Below are 19,216 nucleotides of genomic sequence, written 5' to 3'. Positions count from 1 at the left end.
AATTTTTTATTTATTTATGATAGTCACAGAGAGAGAGAGAGAGAGAGGCAGAGACACAGGCGGAGGGAGAAGCAGGCTCCATGCACCGGGAGCCTGATGTGGGATTCGATCCCGGGTCTCCAGGATCGCGCCCTGGGCCAAAGGCAGGCGCCAAACCGCTGCGCCACCCAGGGATCCCAAGGGTATCATTTTTTAAAATTTTTATTTATTTATGATAGTCACACAGAGAGAGAGAGAGAGAGGCACAGACATAGGCAGAGGGAGAAGCAGGCTCCATGCACCAGGAGCCCGATGTGGGATTCGATCCCGGGTCTCCAGGATCACGCCCTGGGCCAAAGGCAGGCACTAAACCGCTGCGCCATCCAGGGATCGCGGGTATCATTTTGTTTGAGAAATGTTTATAAGGTAGGACATTGTAACTATTTCAAATTAATGCAAGAAGTCTTTTCATTTTTCAGGAAGAGAGTATAATTACCTCTTTAAACATTAGTTTAATGTTCTTTAAATGAACTGCAAGTGAAATTTAACATTATGATTAAAATGTTTCATTACATTTGACTTACATATGACTTACAATCTCACATGGATATTTTTTTTTAGTTTTATGGCCAGGATCAAGAACCCCTAAAGTAGTGTTCTAGAGTCACATTTATGACTGTTGAATATAATGACTGTATTGATACAAATGCAAAGTCAATAGAATTGTCACTATGCTAATACAAACTATGGAAATAAGAGAATACGATGTGCTCTTAGTTTGGAAAAAATCTGACTGTTGCATGACTAGAGGAGCAAATCCATATGCCTCAAGTGTCAATTATTAAGTAACAATTACAAAACATGCAAGGAATAAGTATATTACTACATTAAAGGAATGCAGTCAGTCTAAGCAAAAGATGGTTTAATATCTTCAGAAAGCTAACTAGTTGCTATAACATTAGAGAAAAGATACATTTAATAAACAAGTTGACCCCCTAACTATAATAGCCATTCAACCAGGGTTCCAGAACAAATGAAGTTATATAAAATGGAAGAAACTTGTAAATAAATGACTACATAAAAGATTATTTTAATTTTAGACCTTAAAAGTTAAGAGTTAAAAAATCAGGAATCAAAGATAAACTTATAAAGCAATTGGTTAGAGAGTATATATTTATTTACCTGATCAATATGAAGTAATCCACAATGCATTATATTGTAGAAATGTGTTAGAAAATCTCTATTTGGAGAAACGTCTTGTCTTCTTTTCATTGTATTACAAATAAGTTTGTAAGCATGTAATTTACCTTGTTTATATTTATCAGTCAACATGGTTGCCTACAATTTAAAAGTGTTCATTTTAATACTCAAAAACAAATACTGTAAAATTGAATACAGCAAGTAATATTTTTGTTTTCATTTATTTCTATGTTGGCCCAAGTTCTTAATGAATCAATTATTAGGATTCCTGAAATTACTGTTAACATTAAAACAAAACAACATGAGTATGGATAACCACATATTGTTTTGTTTAGGGAAACACACCAAACATATTAAATAATACTTAAAAGAAATCTTAAATTTGAGATTAACACTTCACTTAAATATAAAACACAATTTCTACATTCACTTTTGTTTTATTAAATAAGTAAAAATGATGCATCTGTACAATTTTGGTACACCCATTCTCTTTATATGACCCTCAATGACTAGTTAAAAACGAAAGTGTTCTAGAAGACTATACAAAAGCTAAAGAATCTATCAAATGTTTAACACCAATTACATATGTATTTACTAAATGAACCTTTTAAATTCATGTTTTATATATTAAGCTTACCTTGAAAAGCCAAGGTGTAAGAATTCTCAGTGGAGGAATCAAAACTGGAGGTGAAGGGGAGGTCAGGTTATCAGTTGAAATGCCGAGGTTATCTCTAATCTGTAATTTTCAAATAAAATGCAACAAACCTATAAAGTGTTCTTCCAATTTGTTTTACCTTTAACTTAGGTTCAAGTCCAATTCCTATCACTAATTATATATTCAAACATGGTTAAGTGACTTCACTTTGCTAGGTACCAGTTTATAGTAAGGAGGGTGATGGGTGGCAATGAGATCTAAGGCTTCTACTTCTTAACACTTTTCTTTCTCCTCATATGTATGTATGGTTTTTTGTTTGTTTTTTTACCTTAGCTAGATTTTGCCAAAGTTCACAGAGGTAATCAAAAACTTGAGCATGTATTTCAGGATCCATAATAGCGTTGACATCTCCCAAAATACCTAGCATTCTTCGCCACATTACAGTAGCAACATCAGCATGCCATCCTGTAAGTGTACCCCCTGCCATCACACTACAACATTCAGATGGAAATTCACTGATTTCTATAGAAAAAAATACATGAGTGTCAGTAATTCTTCTAAAGAATTGATCACAAAAACACAAAGGAGCCAAAATAACAATCTTAAATATCTACAAAAGTGAATTTTAAAAATGTCAACATGCATTAGTGCTATTTTTTCCTGATAAGATCAAAACCTCACCAGTTCATAATTCTTTATTACAGCGATAATTACTTATTCAATACCACCTGTACCAGGATTTACCTAAGGAGAAAATGATGTAGATACCAGAGAGAGAAATTTGTGTTTGATATAAAGATCATATTTTTAAGTATATACTCTCTCTTTCATCAAATGGCTACTTCAGGTTGTATCATCAATTAATAGAAAATCTCAGGCTGAAGGCAGTTCCTACAGGAAGTCTTCACGAGCCTGTTTCTTTGTGCTTAAAGTCTATAATAACTGATTGTATTATAAAAAAGATACTCAATTGTCTTTCACAATAATAAAAAAATAAGAGCCTGGTATAAGCCCACTGAAATAAAAGAAAACAAAAAATACTGCAGTTTTAACCATCATTGTTAACATCTCCCGATTCATAATATTTTAATAAATCAACTGATTTGTCACTAACTTATCCCTCTCAAAAATAAAATTTTAAATAACTTAAATAGTAAGATCTCCTAACACTAATGCCCTGAAAGAAAAAAATGGCAAATATCTAATTTCCAAATATTGCCTAGGTCATCTGGAGTCTGAAGAACAGAATGGTGGAGCTTCTCATCAAGCTGCAGATCTTTCTGTTCCATATGATCTATATTCAGTGTGGAAGGAGAAGGTGTCTGTGACCTGGATCCCAAAGCTGAATGGACTGGAGAAGCACTTTCTGAACCTATAAAGACAATTTCATAAAAATTACCATAAAGAGAATATTCAATATCCTCTAAGATGTAATGCTTAAACTCTATTAAAAATAAATAAATAAAACTCTATTAAACAACTGAAAAGCATCAAACAATAAAACAGGTAATAAATTGGCCAAAGTAGTAAAAAAAAATCGTAATATGGTATAAGATTTTGTATTTAGGAGTGTCATTTGATTTCTTCCATGGGATTCATATGGAATCAGAACTGGACATACCAATACCAGTTGACAGAAGTCATCAGTGAGAGAATGTCTACTCCCATTCCTGGTCCAGCTACGGAAACTCTAGGACCCACTGCTACTCTATTTCACTTACTTCAGACTTGGGGCAATTTAAGAGAAGAGGAACTTGTTCACTGCGGCTCTATATGCTACTATCATTGCTAGCCTGGTGTACTGTGGTCCTTGGTGGTCGCACCTTCAGTCCCCACCCCCCCACACATTCCTTCTCAGTCCATTCTTCATAAGGCAACAAACAAAAACAAAAACAAAAAACAAAAACAAAACAAAAAACTAATCCATAGTACTCCCTCATTTAAAATCTTTTATGGATTTTATGGCTCTTTACTGGCCACAGCACAAGTCCAAACTTCTTAGTGTGTGGTTTTTCAGTCTTTCTGCAACTTTCTTAACCACTCCATAATTCCCCTAGTACTTTTAAGTTCTAGCCATAGAAAGTAAACTGCTGGTATTTATCTAAACGTAGCATACCTCTGGCCTTTTTCCCTATGTTTTTCTCTGCTTGGAGCCCTAATCCTGGTCTTATAGATCTGGTTAATTTATTTTTCAGGTCTCATCTTCGACACCTCTTCCAGAGAAGCCTACCCAGTGCTGATGTATCTAGGTTGAATAAGTATTCAGGGTGAATAAGCAGTCTCTGCTATTTGCACTCATACCTCCCCATTATACTACTTATATTGCACTGACCTGAACCTTTTAGTTTTGGAGATAGTTTTAAATATCTTCACTAGTACGTATATTTTGTGAGAACAGGGATTGTAGTCGTGTTACATACTGAAGTATTATCGCCAGTGCCTAGTACAATGTCTGGCACATAGCAGGAATTTTTGATAATTTAATTTACGTATAGCATAAATTAATACTACAGTGAACCACCATTTGTGGTGGTTGTATGGGAGTGCTACTAGGACTAACTAAGCCACTAAAATATTATGTCTTTTCAACAGAAAATCAATAAAGAAGGATGAGCCCTAAATGATACATTAGACCAGATGGACTTAATTGATATGCACAGTACAATCCATCCAAAGCAGAATACATATTCTTCTCAAGTACACATGGAACATCCTCCAAGAAAGATCAAATATAAGTCACACAACAAGTCTCAATAAATTCAACAAGACTAAAAAAGGGGGGGGAAAAGGATGCCTGGGTGACTCAGTGGTTGAGCATCTATCTGCCTTTGGATCAGGTCATGATCATGGGATGCTGGGATGGAGTCTTATATCAGGCTCCGCACAGGGAGCCTGCTTCTTCCTCAGCCTATGTCTCTCTCTCTCTGCATCTCTCATGAATAAATAGATAAAATTTAGATGCAAGACTCGATCCCAGGACTCTGGGATCATGCCCTGAGCTGAAGGCAGACGCTCAACCACTGAGCCACCCAGGTGTCCCTGAATATTTTTGAAAAGAAGACATACAGATGGTCAACAGAAATGAAATGAAAAGATGCTCAATATCACTAAACATTAACGAAATGTAAATCAAAACCACAATAAGATATCACCTTACACCTGTCAAAATGACTATAATCAGAAAGACCAAAAAATAACAAGTACTGGCAAGGAAGCGGAGAGAAAGAAACCTTTGTGCACTGTTGGTAGGAATGTAACTTGGTGCAGCCGCTCTGGAAAACTGTACAGAGGCTCCTCAAAAAATTAAAAGTAGAGCTACCATATGATCTAGAAATTCTACTGCTGGGTATCTATCTAAAGAAAACAAAACACTAATTCAAATAGTTCTCTGCATGGGCAGCCCTGGTGGCTCAGCAGTTTAGCGGCACCTTTGGCCCGGGGTGTGATCCTGAGGACCCGGGATCAGGTCCCACATCAGGCTCCCTCCATGGAGCCTGCTTCTCCCTCTGCCTGTGTCTCTGCCTCTCTCTCTCTGTGTGTGTCTCTCATGAATAAATAAATAAAATCTTAAAAAAAAAAAAGTTCTCTGCAGCATTATTTACAATAGCCAAGGTATGGAAGCAACCTAAGTGTCCATCGACAGATGAATGGATAAAGAAGGTATGGTTTTTGTATACAACGGAATACTACTCCGTCACAAAAAGAATGAAATCTTGCCAATTGAAACAACATGGCTGGACCTTGAAGATATTACGTTAAGTGAAGTAAGTTAGAGAAAGAGGCAAATACCATATGATTTCATTTATATTTGGAGTCTAAAAACCAAAACAAAATAAAACCTAGACTCACAGATACAAAGAATGACTGGTGTTTGCCATGCCAAAGGGGAGAGCAGTATGGAATGGGAGGAGAATTAAGAAGTAAAAACTAGGATCACCTGGGTGCCTCAGTCAGTTAAATGTCTACCTTTGGCTCAGGTCATGATCTCAGGGTCCCAGGATCAGGTCCTGAGTCAGGCTCCCAGATCAGCAGGGAGTCTCTGCCTTTCTCCCTCTGCCCCTGCCTACTGCTTGCGTTGTCTCTCTCTCGCTCTCTCTCTCTCTCCATAAATAAAATCTTTAAAAAAAAAAAAAAAAGGTAAAAGCTTCTAGTTAAAAAATAAATAAGTAGTCATGAGGATGTACAGAATGAGGAAAATCGTAACACTGTATTAACTTTTGTCAAATCACTATGTTGTACATCTGAAACTAATCCTATGTTAAAAGATAGCTTCAGAAACTTAAGAATTCCATTCTTTAGCATAAACACAAACTGCTGAGGGCATAATGAAAATAATCTCCTTAATACTTATCAAAAACTTTAAGTATATGACCAAAAAATCATCAGTCTTAGTCAAATGCTTTGTAAAACAAATCTATTTCTCTTATCTCCATGTATTATCTTCATCCATAAAAATCTGATTCATTTTTCAGAATTAAAACTTTAAGTGATTTTTATTAAGATCTGGTATTCTAGAATCATTACTGTCTTTAATTTTATTAATAACCATCAAGAACAGCTGACTTACAGGCTTTCTCTTCTTAAAGAATATATTTTTAAAATCAAAGTATTGCTATGGTGATATTCATGTGCAGAGACTATCCATTAAATTTTTGCTCTCATTTCCTATATTAAATTTCTGTTATAGTTTCTGAATATATTACAGGAAAATGAAAGATTTCAGAACTATTAACATCCCTTTGATAGAACACAGCTATTCTTAAAAAGTTAACAATGTAAGAATATATGCAAAATATACTTTGAGAAAATAATCAAGGTGTGTTGAATAGTTTGTATATTATACAGAGTTGTACTCTTTGCTGAATTTTGTCTTTTAAATAGAAATCAATCCACGAACTGCTTTAGTTTTTTAGATAAACACCCCTACACAATTACAAATGACAGTGATCAAGATTACAATTCCTTATAAAACTTCCTAGTAGAGTTTAGAAATAGTTACTATGTGTGGTAAAAATAGGTTACATATACATTAAAAATTCTTGGAAGTTCAATCACTTAATAAAAATCATAGAGGCAAAAGCCCTAAAACAAATTCTCTCTGAATATTAAATTTTATTTTTAGAATTTTTGTCTAGAATTCCATTTTTGACGACTAAAGAGAAATAAAAAGTGATCATACTTCTTTTACCTATTATTGTTTTTTGAAAACATCATAGTCTAATTAATAATCTGAGGGCTTTAAGGAAACTAGAAGAAACCCATGTAGTTTACTAGAAATAATGTTTACAAACTCTTTATTCCTTCAGAATAGTTGGTACCCAGATTAAGACAAAGACACATATTGGTGGGATTCTTTGGACTCACAGCCTGGAAGGGTTATGCAGTAGATCCCTAAACCAGTTAGAAAACTTCTCAGCCTTTTTATTATTTCTACTTTGAAATTCCACCCTTTTCAAGGTTCATTAAATTCTCTACACTGTTCAAAAATTTAGAGTTTTGATAGTATTAAAATTTGTGTTACAGTAGAAAACAAACGCCTTTTAAGTCAATCATTTTAAGTATACTATTACATTAATTTGGCAATTGTACATAGTCCTGTAATCAATAACACAATCAAAATAGAGAACTGTCCATCAACATTAAAAGCTTTCTTGTGCCCAATTGCAGTTGATCCTCCACTGACTCCTGGCCCCAAGTAATCACTGATCTGCTTTACCACTACAGTTTTGTATTCTCTAGAATTTCCTTTACATGGAATAATAAAGTATGGTATGTAGTCTTTTGTATTTGACTTCTTTCATCTAGTATGTTTTTGAGAATCAGCTATGGTTTTACATATACTAAAATACATATTTTGTTGAGTACATTCCAATAAATAAATATTCAATGAAAGACTCCATTACAATTTGATTATTCATCACTAATTGGTAGATACACCTGGGTTGTTCTCAAATTTTAGCTACGTGAACAATACTGTCATGAACTTTCACATACAGCTGCTTGAGGTAAATAAATACCTAGTGATGGTCAACAGGTAAATGCATGTTTACTTCTAAAAGATACTGCCATATTTTGGCACAGTGACCTTGCCATTCTGTATTCCCATTACTGATATTATGATATTTCCAACTGTTCCACATTCTTCAATACTTGGTATTGTCAGTATTTTTACCTTGAGTTAAATATGTGTGTAGCGGTATCTCATGGTTATCAACATTCTCTGATTATTAGTAATGTTGAGTATATTCTCATCTACATTTATTTTAAGAACAGCTACAATAAAAGGTATTTATTATGAAGTAAGATTTTCTCTAGTATTTCTGTTTGAGTAATTTAAATTCTGTAATAACAGAACTGTGATCTCACCCAATTGGCTCCTGTCCACTGAGCTCCTATTTTGCAATGGGTTAGGCTATAGTTCTTACTTATCCTCTAAGAGAAGAGAGGTGGAAAAGAAGAGGTAGAATGTGAAAACAAAGAATGGGTTCCTGCCCATCAAAGATTCCACTGGGCAAATTTCATCTGTTTGATTTGGCTGAGGAAATGTGCCTAATTCAGACATGCAGAAATCATGTCCAGTCTTACAAGTTTCTGAAAACACAGGATGCAAACTACTAATCTCTAAATTGGAATGGATAATCACCCATCAGAGAATTGAGTTACAGTGAAAACCAAAGTGAATTTTGGATCACACTGTGGAACCACTAAAGTATGGGTTACTAGCTGCTCAGGATCCCTCTGGTCACTGCACTAACTTTGCAATAATGTGACCCTCCATTTCATGACTGGATTTCTTGGATCCTAACCATCATATATTTGACCACATTAAAAACCTGCTGAAAAGCATAATTTACTGTATAAATATAAAATATTAGTATATTGATACATAGGTCTTCTATTAGGCAGTATTCTCTACAGTTTCTATAATACTTTGCCAAAGAAATCTATAAAAATCTGGGCTAACTCTGAAAGACAATGAAAAGAAGGAAGTACTTCTTAACTATGTTTTATCGATTTAAAAACTGCTGCAAGAAATGCAGTGATGCAAAAATATTTAAAATTTTATATACAATATTAATTCACCTAGCCCCTTGAAACTTAGCATGTAGACTCCAGGTCAAGAAACTCTTATATCAATGTATTTTTTTTCCTCCATTGTTACATAAAGATGAATGAAAAAACAATGCTTAAACTGTAGTAAGAAATACTTAAAATCTATCAAATAAAATCTTAAACAGATTCTTTGGTGGCTTAAAAAATGCACTTAAGAAAAAAAAAATGCACTTAAGGAAGATATTCCCCTTTAGTAACTTTACCAGTAACCGTTGCAACTTCAGCAGAGAAAGCTTGTTGATTAAGACTGCTTGTTTCAGAATCTATCTGAAGTGTAGTTAGACTAGCCACTTCTTGCTCTTCAGCACTCTGATGATGGCCAGAACCTGAATCCACATCAGCAGAAGATATAATCCCAGTATCAGCTCCAAAGCCAAAATCTAAAGGAAGAAGAAATGCTAGGACATAGAAGTCTCAAATACAAAACAAAAATATTTACAAAAGAAACACAGCTACTTCAGCAAAATGACTAAACATTAACATTCCTCTTAAATCTATTCTATTTACATACCACTCAGGTAAATGCAAATAATGTTAACAGTAGGAAGTTTATAATGAGAAACAAATTTTTAAAGGTTCTCACAGTTTATTAATAACAACAATAAGGACAAAAAACAGACACATATGATGTATCATCAATATTCTTATCCAGGTTTTCTCAGAGCTGGTAGTATGCTTTTGAAGAACTTTATAATCTGGTATGGTAAAAGACATTTTTGTCTTAAATCATATATTCCATTCTGAGATCAGGGTAGTATATAATCCATGAAAACAGAAAACATGTTTCTCTAATGCATCTCTTAGCTCTTCACTAACTTAGTTCCCAAGGTTTTCATGTTCTTTTGTTTAAATTTTGGTACTCTTCACTGCATGTGGAATACATAATTATAGCAGAAAAGCTATGTGGTAATGATACAGCACCAAATAATATCAATGCTGTCTTTTAACATGAAGTGATTATTCAAGAGTGGCTCTGGTAATGGAACACTGAATAAAACTGTACTGAACATACTACTGAAGCACTGAACTTATTAACAGTGGTTCCCAAATATAAGTGCATGAAGTAGTACCAACTCATAACCATGACTGTCCTTTATTCTAATGTCAAGTCCACTCTAATGTTTTTTTTCCTCTGAATGGTCTTAAAATATCATTTGTTTTAGGAAAGGAGAGTGATTTTTTTTGTTTTGTTTTTCAAGTGCTTTAAGTTTGGTGAAATAAAATAAACTTGAAGTAATTCCCTAAAACTTCCTTTGGAATTTCACTGAATAACGAAATCAAAATATGTAGGAACTCTTGTCTAAATAACATTAGAGAGAAAGTTAATGGTTACATAATCCATAAGTCAGTTTCAAACAGAAAAAAATCAACAAAAAAAATATTGCTCAAACAGAAAAAGATACTTGCTGTCAAATTTTCGGCCATCATATTGGAAAGCGCTGAATGAATCCGAATGACTATCTGAGCTGATAAGATCACTGCTCCCTGCACTGGCAGGAGAAGTCCATTCTGAGGGCACACCTGGGTCATCAATTGGGCGCATCTGGTTTTGCTTATTTAGAATATCAGGGAGGTCTTTGGGAATTTCAAGACTGCCTGGACTACTTCCTCTTCTTGTCATAGTCTAAAAATTCAAGAAACAGCTTACCATTAAAAAAATTTTATTCTCATTAAACATCTGAAATCTTGAATTTCCAGGACAATCATCAAATAAATGTTCAGACTTCGGGCCTAACATAGGAGGGGGAAAACACACTAACTGAACAATTTATGTAACTGCATGGAGCCATAACCTGAAGTACTGTTGGTTTGTCTAAAGTAGAGACCCAATTATCATATGATGTTGGGCCTAAGACTCTAAGCCTCAAAAGGATCCATGGAGTGAAGTAAGGACAGTAGAAAGAGTAAAGTATTCAAATGGAAAAATGAGCAGCAAATAGAAGAGCTAGTGGAGGGAGAAAGAATGATAGCAAAGAGATTACTCTATAATGATTATATATAATGATTCTATTATTTTTTCTCATTCAAGGAAAAAAAAACTAAACTAAAAATAAAAGGGAAATGTAATGGAGCTATAGACATTCACTAAAGACAAGTTCAAATCCTAATGGAGACGCCCTGCACGGCTCAGTTGCTTGAGCATCTGACTTGATTTTGGCTCAGATAATGATCTCAGGGTCCTGGAATTGAGCCCATGTCAGACTCCATGGTCAGCAGGGAGTCTGCTTCAGATTCTCTATGTCCTGTTCCTTACTCTCTGTTTCAAAAAACACTTTTAAAAAATCCAGTTGGAATACGACTATTTAAAAAAAAGCAATTCCACATATATTTATCTTTCCTTAGCAATTAAGCATTATTGGGATAAAATTGTTCTATTTTCATTTTGCTGTAATTCTAGTAAAACAAAGATAACTTTAAAGTCTATTCTGAAGTTAGCTGCAATGATTAAACATCAAATATTTATGCTATCAAATTTATGGGAACTGGATTGGAAGACCTCCATTGTTATCTTTTTTGCTAAGGGTCAGCAGTGGGTAAGAAGGTAACCTATGAGCAAATATGAAAAACATAGGGAAGACTAGGAAGTTAGGGGCTTATACCTAAGTAGTTAAGCAAATAGGTATTCTCATATTTTACCCTGGTCAAAACTATAAGCCTATTTGTTTTATGTCTCTAAATAAAAAATATTATAAAAGTATAATTTAAAAATCTTAATTCAAAAAAGAGTTAAATTTAGAGGAAGATTATTATTATTATTTAAAGATTTTATTTATTCATTCATGACAGAGAGAGAGAGAGGCAGAGACACAGGCAGAGGGAGAAGCAAGCTCCATACAAGAAGCCTGACGTGGGATTCGATCCTCGGTCTCCAGGATCCTACCCCGGGCTGAAGGCGGCACTAAACCACTGAGCCACCAGGGCTGCCCGGAAGATTATTTTGAATAAAAATTTACAAACACACATACACACAAAAGTATCCTTTAGTTTCTCTACTCTCCTTGCTAAACCAAATAAATGAAATAAAACAACACTTACTGAGGCATTACCACTTCGAAGTCGTTCTGCTATAAACTCATCCATCAGATCAGGAACATTAACATTGCTGCTGCCAATATCACTATTAAGAGGAGGCAGTTTTGGGCTCATGTCCTCTTTATTGACTAAAAATAAATAAATAACTATATATAGTGAGAAAAGACTTAACTGCATTTCCTAATCTGAAACAAACAAAAGCAATCCAAAACAAATCACCTATGCCATATCAATTATTTGCCAAACATGCATTTACGAATAATTTCTCTCCTTTTAGATTTAATTTCAAGAATTAGTAAATTGATATTTACTTTATTTAACTAAGCAGATGTTAGTCAATCTTCAGTATAACCTTAAACAGCAAGAAAGCTTATAGATAAGCACTAGTTGGAGTTAGGTTAATATTGCCTATAAAGAAACTGGTATATTTATCTTTCTTCCTGCCTCTATGCTTCTATTTCGAGCCTTAATAACTTAGAATTCCATTCTCCTCAAAAAAATATCTGCAAAGAATCTATCCCTTAAATCTATGTACATCTCAGTGGGATATAAATGCATTTCAGTTTAGATAAATAAAAAAATCCATAATTGTGACATAATATCATTTATATTCACTACAAAGTCTAACATTACTGCTTTAAGAAAAAAGAGGTTTATTTTCACAAAGGTTTTTCTGTAAAAAGAAAACCCACAAAAGTTATTTTGATTTTGTTATGACTACATTAACAAAGTTTCAACCTTGGGAAAAAGCTTACAGAAATAAATATTTATTTCACTATTATGCTGTTGAAAAATTAATTTCTCTGCAACTAGAAGAAAACCAGTATTGCTTATACTCCTAACGAAGTAAAAGGACTTCAGGTCAAGAAAATACACTGGTCAAGAGTTCACTGTGAAATACCATTATCTTTATATTACTGGCCAGGCTTTGCTAAGCTGTCAAATACTGCCCTCAAGTGGCATTAATGGCTCAATGCAAGATGCATTATACAGCATTCTGTTAATCATGCTAACAAAACCATGTTAAACAAACAAAATAAAAACCTACCTTACTGCTGAAAGTTAATTTTCTAGATCTGTAAAGTTATTTTAAATTTGAATCAAGATAAGAGAAGAGAGTTACCATAATCTTGCTTTCTGTAATCTGTCCATAGAGGTTCCATATTTAAATCATGATTGGCTATCATGAAACCTTTATGTACATCTAAAATCTCAGAAAAAAGAAAAGTACTGGTAAGTGTTTTAAGGACTTGCATTCTATACAAATGAATGCAAAACTAAAAAGCCTACAGCTTATTTTGAAATGGCTTATTTGAAAAGTAACTAAATCCACTTTGAGATTTAAGAAAGAATTTCTCCTTCAAGGATAACTAAAAATGTTGATGCTGGTTGTCAGACCTTGATTTCCATTATGTTACATAATGCCAAAGTAATTTTCTTCCAAGAAAATATCTAAAAGCATGTAACTCATCAATAAAAATAATGAACTCAATTAGATATAGCCAATGCCCTTTTAAATATAAACTATAAGGGGGCAGGGGAAAGTATTCCAACTACTTAGTAAACTTAATTTCACGGCTCATGTAGTACATACTCAGAAAAATATTTGATTTAGATAGCCTCTGAAAGGTCATTAAAATTTTCCTGTATCTTCCTCTTTCCTATCTTGTTCAGCAGCAAAGAGGTTTAACTAAATGCCTTATAAGGGAAATTAGTAATTTAAATAAACATTTTATGCTGGGAAAAATACAGCTGGGAAAAGGCGCATGCATAACCAAACAGAGAGAAAGCAGTGACCATCCCAAAGCTTTTTGATTGCTTATAGCTCGCTTCAGTTGCATTAAGCCAAACTGGTGCTGTCTTTCTCCTTTTGCGCTCTGCACACTGTTAGTGCTCACCTGCAGCTTTCCTTCCAAAATAGCCCATTACATGACTGTACAGATCCCTCAGTGGAGCCTCTGGTGGCATTCTGTTCTGCCTCTGTGGGGAAACATTTGCCTTCGGCTTCGAAAGAGCATGTACAACAGTTTTATAAACGCCACCCAGGGAGCCCTGCTGTAGTCCTGCCTCATGACTTGATGACCTAAGAGTACTACGACTACCTAACTGATTACTTGCAACTCCTTCTTTTTGTAATATAGTGGTGGGAATCTCTGTAGATTCCTTAGTTGTTTTACTTACTGATGCTGTACCAAGTGTATCTAGAGGCCTGTACACACCAGGTTTTACTAACTCTGTAAAACTATTTGAGCTGGTATGGAGGTTGCTGGAGCTGCTGGTGCTACTGGCACTACTACTACTGAAGCCACCAAGCTTCCGCAGTCTCATCTTCCATGGAGCCTCTTTGTTTTCCAGAGGATTATAAAACTGAACTGATTCAGTAGATGGTCTAAAAGTAACATGAACAGTATTTCGTTTTTTAGTAGTAATTTTCATGATTTTGGCTCTATGAGTTACTGTTTCAGACAAGCTCCTTTTAGTTGGAGAAAGTTTGCTAGTGTTTGTAACAGGAGGCAGTCTATGGTTAACAGGTGTTTTTAGTGTAGTTTTCTTGGTATGCATAACATGTGGGACTGTGATTTTTTCATTAATTTGCACACCCTTAACCTTTTCGACTACTGTTACATCTACACAGGCATCTAATTCTGTGGCTCTTTGTCTATACAGGTGTTTCCTTTTTTCTTTATCACAAGGGCTACCTGAGCTAGGTTCTGATGATTGTTTATCATTTTTTAGTTCCTCGGGTTTTTCATAAGTTTTGGTTCTCATAAAACTGTCTAACTGGTTAGGCGCAACACTACTCACGAAGGCAGCTGATTCTGGTTCTTTTTGAAACTGAATGTTTTCAGGAGTCCCAACAAAAGAGGTGATATTTTCTGATTTACTTTCCTGGTCTACATATTCTAATTTATCTAAAGATGATCGTTCATCCCTATTTACTGCAATAATTACTTCCTCAGAAGCTGCATCTTTACCTAACTCATTTTTACTATGATTTTCCTGGTTTTCCTTAAAATATTCTTTCAGGGAGGTAAGAAGATCGTCATCTCCTTCAAGGTCAATGTACTGGATTTGTTCAAAAGCTGAATCTGCAAGTTCTACTGGATCTATTAAGTGACAAAGATGGTCATATATGCTATCACCAACTTCCAGAGAAGACTCTCTACTGTGAGTATCAGTGATGTGGCTTTCAGTGGATCTAGTTATTGAAGAAGCCTCTGTGGAACTCTGCAAGCTTGGCGCATGACGGGATGAACTGTCAATGACAGGAACTGCACCTTTGGCTCGTTCAACAGTGAATGGTTCCAAGATGTCAGAAGTACTGCTACTTCGAGGCAATGGCTGCTCCTCATTCAAAGCACCAAAAACTTCATTTCCAGTATCTTCACTTTGTGAAAAATGTCTGACTCTAGTGGGGCGGGGAAGTATTTGAGCATCATCAATATCTGTAAAAAAAGAAAAATTATGAAGAGTAGGAACTATATGAACATGAAAAATATAGTACTAATTTCAACCATACTCTAAGCATAGGCTTAAAATAAAAAAATTCTGAGACATTTTTGTAAGCTCAATGAAATAAAATTTATTAAAAATAGAAATGTTTTTAAATAATGATGGGCACAAGCTAATATAGCATGTAGTGTCAATGAATTAGAAAACTATAAGAATATATTTTTAAATGTTAACATGCATAGTAACAGTGAGGTGATGAAACATTTGGAAGTGCAGTTAAAGATAGAACTGTGCCAATAAAGCAATTTAAACTTGCTATTCAATTTTTTCCTACTTAAGTTCCAAGAAGAAAAAAGTACATCTTAACCATAGAAAGCTGATCTAAGTATTCCACTGTAGAATCATAGGATCTCATAAATTCTCATTTCTTCCTTACCAGGCAAGGGGCATTATCTTTTCTTCAAATCTTGCCCGTCTGATCACATATTACAAATGGAAATCTCCACCCTCTTCCAAAAGTTCTCTTTGTCCAAAAACTACTTATCTGTGCTACTGAGGTGTTTTGCTTTATTTTCTATTGTATTAAAATCTATTCATCCCTATCAAATAAAATAGTGTTAAAAAAAATTCTTTTATTTCTCACAAATACCATTTAATCTACTAGAAGAAACTTTCTCACTGGCCCTTACCATTAAGCATACATCAAACCTTAAAAACTGTATCTATGTCTCCTGGGGCACTCTGGTGGCTCAGTAGGTTAAATGCCCAACTTTTGTTTTTGGCTCAGGTCATGGTCTCAGGGTCATGCATGGGATTGAGCCTGCATTGAGGTCCATGCTCAGCAGGGAATCTGCTTGGGATTCTCTCCTTCTCCCTCTACCCTTCCCCCTGCTCACACGTGCATGCACACTCTAAATAAATAAATAAATAAATAAAATCTTTTAAAAAGAAACCACTATCTATGTCTTCTTACATTTCTAAGAATCACACATTTTAAAGTCAAAACAGACATTACAGATTATCTAATTTAATTCTCTTACTGAGAAAATTGAGGCCCAAAGAGGTAAAGCCATAAACTATGAAAAGCAGGCTTAGTGTTCCATGTCACTGCATTGTTTTCACAGCTAAGTATATGGTAAATCCTCAAAAATATTTATGAAATTGAAAATCACAAGTTGAGATACTATTAAACTGTACAGATATATGCAAATTAGAAGTTTTAGAATTAAAATACATGGTCTATGAATCCATCTTGGCCTTTATATTACCAAGAAATAACTAAAAAAAAAATTTGTAAACCAGCAAAATATAATGAAAAAAGACAAAGAGTCAAAAAGTCAGATGTTACTCATTAATTAGGCTTATAATGCAAAGGTTGTAAGTAACAGAACTGTATCTGAAAATGAGAAGATTCAGATCCCAGAGTAAAACAGTGACTGATCCAAGATCACAAATTAACTTATTGATTGTGCTCGGTCTAGAACTTACGTTTCTTACTCCAGACTCTGAGACCAATGTTCTCATTTATAAAATGGGGACAGTAATTCAAAATATTCTTGGGGTCCACGCTATAAATAAAAGGAAGCTGGTCCTTCCGCTATTTTATTCCTATCAACTTCTTCGTACAAGGTCCACAAGGAACCATTTTACACATAGATTCAGAACAAGGGAAGTTTGTAGTATGATAAAATTCCACTATATTCCTGAATATATACATTTAGATTCCAAGCACAGGTCAAATACACAATACCTCCAGAAGTTAAGACAATTAATTTATCATTAAGTTGAGGGGAATATTTTTTAAATGATGTTGGCTTTCTTCTTCATACGCTCCACTTAGAAATTCTTTTAAATGAAAAGTGAAACATTTCCTCAGAAACTAAACATTTATGCATTTATTTATTTATTATTACAGCAGATAACTAATGCTTATTTATGTTTTAACAAATATAAGTATTTTGGTTTTATTTTATCTCCCATAGTAGATAAGAATCTTTGCCTAGAGAACAGAGATTATATTTAAAATACACTCCAAGGGGGATCCCTGGGTGGCGCAGCGGTTTGGCGCCTGCCTTTGGCCCAGGGCGCGATCCTGGAGACCCGGGATCGAATCCCACGTCGGGCTCCCGGTGCATGGAGCCTGCTTCTCCCTCTGCCTGTGTCTCTGCCTCTCTCTCTATCTCTCTGTGACTATCATAAATAAATAAAAATTAAAAAAAAAAAAAGAATACTAACTGCATAACATCAAAGAAAGTAATTGCTGACAGGAAATCAATGTCAGCATTTGAGCATAACTGACTCAAGTAAGTCTTAAATTTAAAGAAATGCCTGTATACCTGCATTCCATTAAGGAGAAAAAGATTAGTATATGTGCTGCCGAAGCGAGCACAAGGAGAAAAAGACGAAATCACAGCTAAACTCTACAGTCTTTTCTACATGCTAGGCATTGTTACAAATATCTGATATATTTCATTTAATCTTCACAACATCACTGTGAAGTAGGTGTTGTTATCCCCATTTTATAGATGAAGAAACTATTTAAGTGACCTGTCTGATGTTACACAGCTGGAAAGTGAAAAGCTGGGATTTGAGAGCAAAAATTAGTCCATGTTCTAAATATCCTGAATAATATAGGTCATATACTCATGAAATAATTCATTAATTCTTTTAAATTGGAAAAGGCTAACTGTATTAAGAAATTATAAAGCAGCACAATGATTTATCTCTACGAAGAATCTTAGAAGTCAAAACTTATTCAAATACAAACATTAGTAAATTATACAGAAAACAACTGACAAACTTTGTATTGGATCTCTGAAACTAATAGTTTTAGGCTTAAGCAAAAATAGTGTTCAAAATAATTATGCTGCTTATATTTTCCTTTGAAAAATAGTAGTTTCTATTTAAAGTATTAATAACCATTAAATGAGCAAAACGAGAAAAAAGTTTTGTTGAATTTTTAAACGCTTTTGAACACTGATAAATGCTTTCTATAGAGCCTTGCAACGTGTAAAATAAATTTCTTTCCACCAGTTATGTTTCTTCAGGATTTTTGTTTGTATTAACATCACAATATCCTTATTTCTTGAAACAACTCTTGTCACATAGTGGAAACTTAGTATACTAACACTGGTAGAAGGATAGTATGTCTTTATATTAAAAATTAGTAGCTACTAATTCATAAATTATCAAGCTGGTTCCTCAGGAAAATAAATCTCTTAAGTTATAACACTAACATACCACTAGGAAATTTTAATAATTTTAGAAAACAGGTACAGAACTAAGTGCCAAATCCCTTCTATCCAAAGTTAAATTCTATTCTCAATCATAAACACTAGCTATCAGTAATATTTTTAAAGCTCCTGAATTCATAAACATCATTTATATTAGTTTACATAGAAATTTATGCTATTTTAAAGCTGAGGTTTTTTCCTGGATTTATCTAAAGGAAATGACAATGTCCTTTATGTAACTAAAAAATGTTTTTGCCTATTTGGGCAACATGGCAATGTACTTTCAAGTGAGAACCACAGAGCATCCACGTTTCCAATTTTATTTCTAACAGAGTCTAGTAAAAACTCTTTTTAAAACTGGATGTTCAATTTATAGGTAATTCAAAGCAGTATCTACATCACTGAAATCATGGAAAAACTTTATGCTAATGTTTTGTTGCAACTGTATTATCCTATTGCTTGTATTTTGGTCATTGACAGTGTTAGGAAATGCTACTGATTTTTCTAAATTATTCTTGCATTGGCAACTTTGCTGAACGTTTTACAGATT

At 34.1% G+C, this 19,216-nt stretch overlaps 1 protein-coding gene across 14 annotated transcripts in view; it reads right to left on the bottom strand.

Annotated features, from left to right (window-relative positions):
* RALGAPA1 (Ral GTPase activating protein catalytic subunit alpha 1) overlaps positions 1-19,216 on the bottom strand; it is a 247,220-nt gene that overhangs the window by 119,670 nt on the left and 108,334 nt on the right. For 8 of the 14 annotated variants that reach the window (XM_041758113.1, XM_041758106.1, XM_041758107.1 and 5 more), the window contains 8 exons: positions 13,879-15,426; positions 11,984-12,108; positions 10,355-10,571; positions 9,151-9,327; positions 3,054-3,206; positions 2,163-2,356; positions 1,817-1,915; positions 1,162-1,317 (listed from right to left, as the gene is read on the bottom strand). In XM_041758113.1, coding sequence (XP_041614047.1) covers positions 1,162-1,317; positions 1,817-1,915; positions 2,163-2,356; positions 3,054-3,206; positions 9,151-9,327; positions 10,355-10,571; positions 11,984-12,108; positions 13,879-15,426 — 2,669 coding nt within the window. Of the gene's footprint in view, positions 1-1,161; positions 1,318-1,816; positions 1,916-2,162; positions 2,357-3,053; positions 3,207-9,150; positions 9,328-10,354; positions 10,572-11,983; positions 12,109-13,103; positions 13,185-13,878; positions 15,427-19,216 lie in introns of all 14 variants that reach the window. The other 6 variants (XM_041758115.1, XM_041758116.1, XM_041758117.1 and 3 more) reach the window with 2 other exon arrangements.

This window comes from Vulpes lagopus, chromosome 6 (assembly GCF_018345385.1).
Source record: "Vulpes lagopus strain Blue_001 chromosome 6, ASM1834538v1, whole genome shotgun sequence".
Classification (NCBI taxonomy): domain Eukaryota; kingdom Metazoa; phylum Chordata; class Mammalia; order Carnivora; family Canidae; genus Vulpes; species Vulpes lagopus.
This window is presented reverse-complemented; position numbering and strand designations above follow the sequence as displayed.